The sequence below is a fragment of the Papilio machaon genome, chromosome 14 (assembly GCF_912999745.1).
Source record: "Papilio machaon chromosome 14, ilPapMach1.1, whole genome shotgun sequence".
Taxonomy (NCBI): Eukaryota; Metazoa; Arthropoda; class Insecta; order Lepidoptera; family Papilionidae; genus Papilio; species Papilio machaon.
The window spans coordinates 2845345-2853276 of record NC_059999.1 but is presented as its reverse complement, the minus strand read 5'-3'; the positions used below and the strand labels follow the sequence as shown (position 1 = coordinate 2853276).

At 34.7% G+C, this 7932-nt stretch overlaps 2 protein-coding genes across 2 annotated transcripts; both read right to left on the bottom strand.

Moving 5' to 3' along the window:
• Positions 1-1151: 1151 nt before the first annotated feature.
• LOC106719930 (chorion protein S38) lies at positions 1152-2472 on the bottom strand. The gene is made up of 2 exons (XM_045680955.1): positions 2372-2472; positions 1152-2290 (listed from the first exon to the last, which is right to left on the bottom strand). The coding sequence occupies exons 1-2, from the start codon at positions 2381-2383 to the stop codon at positions 1367-1369; spliced, it is 936 nt and encodes a 311-aa protein (XP_045536911.1). The 5' UTR covers positions 2384-2472; the 3' UTR covers positions 1152-1366.
• Positions 2473-4001: 1529 nt separating this feature from the next.
• LOC106719878 (GATA zinc finger domain-containing protein 14) lies at positions 4002-7815 on the bottom strand. The gene is made up of 2 exons (XM_045681073.1): positions 7789-7815; positions 4002-7323 (listed from the first exon to the last, which is right to left on the bottom strand). Exons 1-2 carry the CDS (start codon positions 7813-7815, stop codon positions 4030-4032), a joined length of 3321 nt encoding a protein of 1106 aa, XP_045537029.1. The 3' UTR covers positions 4002-4029.
• Between the last annotated feature and the right edge of the window lie 117 nt (positions 7816-7932).

The window sequence follows — 7932 nt, the reverse complement described above, 5'->3', positions numbered from 1 at the left end:
AACATCATTGCATCTTTTTTAATTGAAGCGCAAATCTGAGTTAAAACTAATTCTGTTGTAATTAGTTAACTTCCCATGTATTTAATGACGGTAACGTGTCGATATTTTTTATGTTGTAATGTTTTGGATAGATTGATGAAGGCTGCGAAGAAAAGTAACATGGCCTTAACTGGCCGATGGATTATCTTAAATATGTTAATTATTTAAAGTAGTAAATCCATCACATTATTAAAAACTTAATTTGGAATGAGTGACATCATTCACGATATCTCACAGTCTCTTTAGTTCAATTTCTACATTAAAAATATATAGTTTTATAATCTTATCTCAAAGTGTTTGATACTTAATTTGATTAGGATAAATTTCAACTTCATTAATATGTACTTAAATTAAAATTACAAATACCAATTTAGATAATGCAAAACTTTCTATATGTATCATAGCATTATTGATTTTCATATAATCTATCGTGTCAATCGGAGCTAAAATAAAAGTTATACAATCTAAATTTCACCTGCTATGAGCTTTATTTTCAAATAAATACTAACTTTGTATGTTTTGTACCAACATTTTTTTCTGATAAAGGCACAGGCGAGCGACGTCTAACATCCTCAACTTATGTAACCCCAACAGACGTTGTTAAATAGAACGTAATGTACAAAGGACTTCAACCCCCTTACCAACATGATTTGCAACGCAGTTACGTTTAAAACTATAAACTAACGTATCTCTTTTACAGTGGGCCTAGTATGAAATCTGTGATAATCACCATCGTATATCGACATCGACAAAATTACAATTTAGAAGTGCGCACGATGATGATACGCTAGCGATTGTAAAAAATATTCTGGCTAGGCTTAACGATATTTCCTTAATTACGTTTCTTAATTATTAAATTCTAATATTTTTGTTTTCGTCAATAATAAGTGTAACGTTATTAAAGCAGCATCTTTTCTCTGTATTTCGATCTTAACATATTTAAACAAATCATTTCAAAAGAATTAAGCCGGTGTCATTTGTCGTATGTTAGAGGTTCTTACTCGTCAGAAACTAAATTAGTAATTTGCCTTTGTTCACTTCTTAGATAATAAGATAAGCTGGTAAAGGAAGCATCAGAGTACGTTTTGGAAATAAATAAAATAAAATTGTCTTTGGATAAAAATTTTATTAAAGTAATAATCTATATTACTATTTACAAAGAAAGAGGTATACACAATTCTTTGACCTAACTTAATGACTTAGTTATCACCCTACATTGCAGCCTCTCGATGAGCTCATGATGGAAAATATGTACAAAATGTTAGACTAGCAGGGAGGTATACAGTTATTGTTGAGGTACACTGGTCGCGCAGAAGGCAAGCTGAGATTACCACTGAGACCAGCCGTGACCGTGGCCGTATCCATGGCCGTGGCCGTGACCGTGGCTGATGTGCGCTTTATGATGGACCGTCTTCACCACAGGAACGGGGTAGGTCTTAACGACATGCACCGGCACTTCCACTACCTTGACGATGGGAACTTCGACGATTTTCTCAATCGGCACGGGATGGTCCACTGGAACCTTAACAACTCTCTCTACCGGAACTTTGACGATCTTTTCGACTGGATAAGGCACTGGCTTGTCAACGTTGACGTGTTGAATCTTGACAACTGGAACCGGTACATTTCGGACGACAGGTACTTGGACTGGGTAAGGTTGAGGAACTGGAATCTGAACTTGCTGAGGAACCGGCACAGGTACGGGCTGGGGTACTCTATGTGTGACGTCACGCACGACCTGGTAAGTTTCATCGCGTACTCGGTATTGGGTGGGTGCTCCGTTGCTGTTGGCAAGACCGTGAATCTCATTGATTACTGGAGCCTTGGGTCCCGGAGGTGGAGCGCCACCGCCCAAGTTCAGAGGTCCACCCAAAGGTCCTCCAGGTCCGCTGAATGATGTGCCAAAAGATCCCAATTGTGTACCTAAGCCGGCGCCAGAAGGTGCAGTCAAAGGTGCTCCCACTGGTCCGTTTATTCCGGCACCAGGTAGGGTCGCGGCGGCAAGAATGGGGCCGGCGTCACCGGATGCATCATACCCGGTACCATGAGACTCGACAGCTAAGCCACCGCTGAGGAAGCCGTTGCCAGAGAACGTAGCTGAGGGCAGAGAACCCGATGGAAAGCTGCTTGGGGAGAAGCTCGAGGCGCTGATATGAGGAGGTGGCGGCGGCACCGCGAGTCCGCTATGGCCTCCGTGTAGGATGCCAGCATTACTGCTACTAAGTAAGATTGCTAAAAACGCCAAATTTGTCTGAAAGGAAAAAAAAATGTTGTAAGTGTACTTTTATTATTTTAACTTATTTTATTTTCTCCAAATAATGTGTCAACTCACAAAAGTAGCCATTTTATTTAGCTAATCGCTGGCCACAAAACTATGTCTATCTGTCTCTTCACCAACAACCGAAGCTCGTTTGTGCGGCTTCGGCCTTTTCCTTCATATTTATATCACGGTGTAGTTACAGTGATACGAAGCGTTCTGAGACAACGAACTGGTTATTCGTTCGTCTCTCTTTTCTAACGAATATTTTGCTGAATTAATTTTGATATCAGTTACTTAACTGTTGGCCCAATGAAGTTTTTAGGCTCATCGGTAATGTTAATGAACTATGATTTCTAAATTAATACTTTAAAATGTAATGTGTAGCTTCATTTTAATCTTGGCATCACCATGTGGTATGGGATTATAGTTTACGAAGAGAGAGACAGAGAGACAAAGGTAAATTCTTACATTTACTTACGTAGATACAAACTGCATATTATATGACAGTACAAAATGAGGATAGTCCTCTATATTCTTATTGGTTTCGTTCTACAAAGTTTAATTACATTTTTCGAAATCTATGTAAATAAGCCACCTTTATTTTACGATATATACCATAGATAGCAACCTTTGACCTAATTTCACTAATACTTTTCATAATCCGTAAAATAGACTGGTGTTTTACGAGTCTCATAAATATTAATTTATCATCGTAGACATAAATTAGCAATTGCGAAATAACAATCCATTGATCATCGCGACACACGCAAGATGTTAAACGACAGATGTCTCTATGATGGAGTTACAAAAAAAATCTTTCGTTTTACATTTAATCATTCATCTGGGATATGCGACGGAGACGAAGCAAGAAAGCGAAACGCACGCAAGTTTTGAAGAATTGCAAGTGTTTGTTTGTTTAAAGTAAGACTAAACATTTTATTTATTGAGAGGCAAATAAACATTTTCTAATCAGTTGAACGCACACTAGGGATATTTACGATACGGTCTAAAAAGAAGCCAGGCTTAGGATATTATGTTTATGTATTAAGTATCAAAAGTTTTTTGCAACAAATGTACTTCTGTATGTATATCAAATCAAATGTGCATGGCTCTCCCTTAAAGTTCATTGATAAAAGTTTATTTTACTTTTATTTTTCGAGCAATTATTATAAAAATAAATTTCAGTCTGCCAAAACATTTGTTCAAATTAATTAATTTGCTTATTAAAGTAAGGAATCAGTGAAATAAAATAAAAAAAGGTGCAATGTTACATTTCATTTATTTTCTCTTATTTAAAACTATCAATAAATTAGCAATACATTTAAGACTTATCACCTAAAGAAGCAATTTAATTAAACATTACAGATATAATATAAAATATTTACAATAATTTTAGAAAAAAAAATTCTTACGTTTATATCACTTATACTACTTAAACGAATTTGACATACTTAAAATTATCAAACGTTTACCAAAATGCATGTTTTATTTAATTATTTACAAGATAAAAAATTAGATACTAAATATAAATGCCATTTCGGTTACTTAATGAAGTACTTAGGTAAAATAAAATATTTAATATACATATTACTATTGTATTAACAAATTAAAGTTAACATAAAGATGAAAATATGTATATTTAAGGATTTAGAGAAGATTTTTTTTATGCATGAAAAAGCCCAAAACCTAACTATGTATTTAAGAATTGATTTTTTATTCATAGACAAATATTAACTCTCAGAGGTTTGTGAGATGTCAGATTTGTCTTCAGCTAGATTAGATGGTCGTAAATGAATAGGTACGTTTTCTTCTACATCATCATCACTATCGTCTTCAAACAATGGCTCACGTTTAACAATACGTGATAGTTTATATTTGTTACCACGCTGCCTATGATTGTTTTCGAATTTGGTTCTAAATCTACCTTTTAAGCCTCGAATTGGGGGTGGTTTCAGTAAAGGATACGGTTCTCCAATGACCATCTTAGGATTTTTCCTGAGGGTATAACGATCTGGTAATAAAGAATTTGTAATTCTATATCTGTTTCCGATCATCCTATTATTTGGATAAATTTTTGGTTTCTCATCTTCAATTTCAACTGGAAATTCATCATTGTTAGATGCTTCTAAGTCCGGTTCTATGGCTTCTCTGTTTTCATGTTCCAAGTCATCTTGTTCTATCACAGCACCTATCGGGTGATTATGTCTGGAATCTGTAATAGGTATTAGAGTTTCTGCTTCCTCTTGACTCCGGGAATACTTTACGCCTTGATATGGAAGGCGGTTACCGGTATGTAATTCAAAAAAAGGACTACCAGGGCCGCCTAAGACGTTACTTAAAACTGTATATTGACCTGTATTGTCATTTTGTAACAGAAGTTGTTTTAATTGTGACATATCCCATTTTACTGGATTCGGCTGATTATATTGATTGCGAAAAGATGGGCTTACGTCACTTGTTTTTCCTTTTAAGACTTCGTTCACCATTGACAAATCCAGATTGTTAGGATTCATCATTTTAATTCCATTTATAGTCGACAGTAATGTTTGTCTTTGAGGGTCATATTCATGATTAGAATTCATTTCAATTTGTTTGTCTCGTAATAATTTGTTAAGAATACTTGCGGCAACATCTATCTGGTGAGATTCAATATTTTGATTTAGTAATAAAGGTGTACCTGTAGGAATAATGCCTTGGTTGACACCGGCTTGTAACTGCGAAAAATGCATATTTTTCATACCTTGTAACCAATATGGAATGTCATTTATCTTCAAGCTGTTGGTACTATCGGATGATCCTTGATTTTGGGAGCGTTGTTGCTGTATGTTGGTTACAGGTTGTGTACCTGAAATCGATTGACCTAAACCGTTAAAGAGCGACAAATTTATGTCAGCATGTGGTTTATAAGCCTGACTGTTAGAATTGGACAATAATTCATACTTTTTAAGATTTTCGTAATTCGGTTCTAACTGTCTTGAGTTGTCTGGTGAAAAAACTTCTTTGTTTTTTATGTTATAAGTATCGGAAAACGGTTTTAAAAATTGTCTTAAATTGTCATTAATATCTTTACTGAAGTTCGAAAAATATTTATTGTTTGCATCAATTACGCTGCCATCTTGTTGTCTTGCTTCAACATTTGGAATGGTATTAGCACCACCGACTTTGACAAAATTTTGTAAATCATTTTCTTGATCAAACGGTTGTTTTACTTTATTGTCAAATATGTTTTCCCTAGAATTTTGATAGTAGTGAGATGATTGCGTCATCAGATCAGCCTGTCCATTCAAATTTGTTTTGTCATTTGTCAAGCTCTTTTGGTTATTGTTTGTAATCATGAAATTACCCGTTTCAGCATTTGTCAAAATATTTTGAGGATACCGTGTTTGTAAAATATAATTATTTAAATAAGTTTCTTGTTGGCTTTTCATGTTTTCTTGAGCTTTTGCAGCTGCTTTTGCAAATTCTTGCGTATCTGCGGTTTCAATTTTGTATTTTGATTTTTGTTCAAAGTCATTATTTTTGCCATTGTCAATTTGACGATAAGGAAAACTTAAGGAACTACCATCAGATTGATAGTTGTTTTGTTGATTACCATAGTTTATTGGTAAATTAACGTCATAATTTACTAAAGGCTTTCTGCCTTCCAGTTTCCACCCATAATCACCGTGAGAGTAAACATCTTCTTGCTTGTTTTGTTGTTCTATTACTTTTTCACGGTTCTTAGGATCAGAGTGAGTTTTGTAATCAGGATGAACAACGCTTAAAACAACATTATTTGCTGATGGCATACTACCAATTTGGTTCATATCACTACTAAGATTATCTAAATTGTAATTTTGCTGTTTTTCTTGATAATTGCCCTGTAAGTTTTGTTGTGATGTCTGCGTGTATTCAGATCTTGAATTTGGCAAATTATTTATACTTAAATGCATAGAGTTTTGCCAATTATCGTGGATAATATCAGGATACATGGACGATACTGGTGTCTGAGTTGAAGATGGCATTTCGTTCTGATATTGTTGCTGAGTATTCGGAAATTTCACTCCGTTAGCAGAGTTGTCAAAATGATTTACATAAAAATTTTGATTTCCGTCTCTGTAATTTGTTCCATAATTAAATACATCTCTTTCTGCACTTAAAGGATGTCTATTAACATTATTGTGGGTGTGTGATCCAGTTAGGACGTTTGATAACGTAGTAGACATGTATGATTGCGGATTTGCAGGACTGGATGAAAATATTGGCAAAGAACTTGAAACATAATTACTAGATGGAGTAGCAATGTATTGATTATTGGGTGAGCTTGTAGACAAGTATAATGTTACCGATGAGGGTGTGCTCTGTATTGCCTCTATACCAAAAGAGTGAGCGTTATGATATTGATAACTATTTAAATTATTATTATTATAGAATTGAGGAGGATATTTAGGTTCTGATTGTGATACTAAATTATTTTGTTGGTTTCCGTTGTTATTGTTATAATTTGAGGAAACGGTGGAGTATTGGTACAGCGGTTGAGGTGTTGCGGTATATCCAAATGTAGGAGATGGGGTAGATATTTCATGATGCTGCAGTTGCGATTGCTGTTGTTGATTGTATTGACTTTCTGCTCTCATCTGTTGAAGGAATTCTTCAGGTGGCAATGAGTATTGCATTCCCGCATATTGGTTACTAGCTCCTGTTTCACTGTCCTGTAAATCAATATTTCCCTTTTGTCGACTTTCTTCTTCATCTAGATGATGAAATGGGTTCTTTATTCGATAAATCTTTCTAGTTCTAGTCCTGTCTGCTCGATCGTAGTCAGAAAATTTGTTATCATTATCGACCATTTGATATGGGGCGTTACCAGAACTAATAGATAGGGCCTTGGGCTCATTTTGAACAAAATTAGTGCTATAATTTGAGTTTGTTTCAACCTCTCCTTCATTTGGTGATATATTCTTTAAGTGTATACTGTTCTGATCGGAGTATCCATTCTGGCATCGCACATTGTCGATGACCAGAAAGACAACTAGTATCCATATCTGAAATAAAAAAATCAGTTATCAGTACCTATTTAAAATAGTCATCTATTACCAGTTAAAATAAAATGGCCTCTAGCATCAAAGGTCGTTGCTACTCACAATTATCAATGGTTTTAGCTTAAGGATGCGACAACCTTTCCCTGACCTTTAGCTACCACTCCTTTCTCTTACCTTACTCGGGCTTAAAAGAAAGTTCTACCAACATTTGATTTACTATTATGAGACTATTATGAAACCTTTGACAACCTTAATACTTTTAGATACTACATTTCATAGAACAAAGTATTTTATCTCCTTTTTGGGGCTAAGATCATATTCTAATTCAAACTACATTCAATTAAGCACAAACATAGCTAAGTGCATGTAAGCAAATTCAATCAATAGGCAGAATCATCAAAATATTAACGAAGTTGGGACATATAATACTTCATTAACAAAAATTATTTAATTCTGGTTTATCTAAACCATCTGACGGATACCAGGTGCTACCATTATGTAACATCTCAGAGTTTGAAAAAAATGTGTGGATGAATTTTACTTCAACGAAATGATGAAGAGAAATCTAAACCGATTTTATGATGATTAATAACTAAACTGTATCCTTGTGTT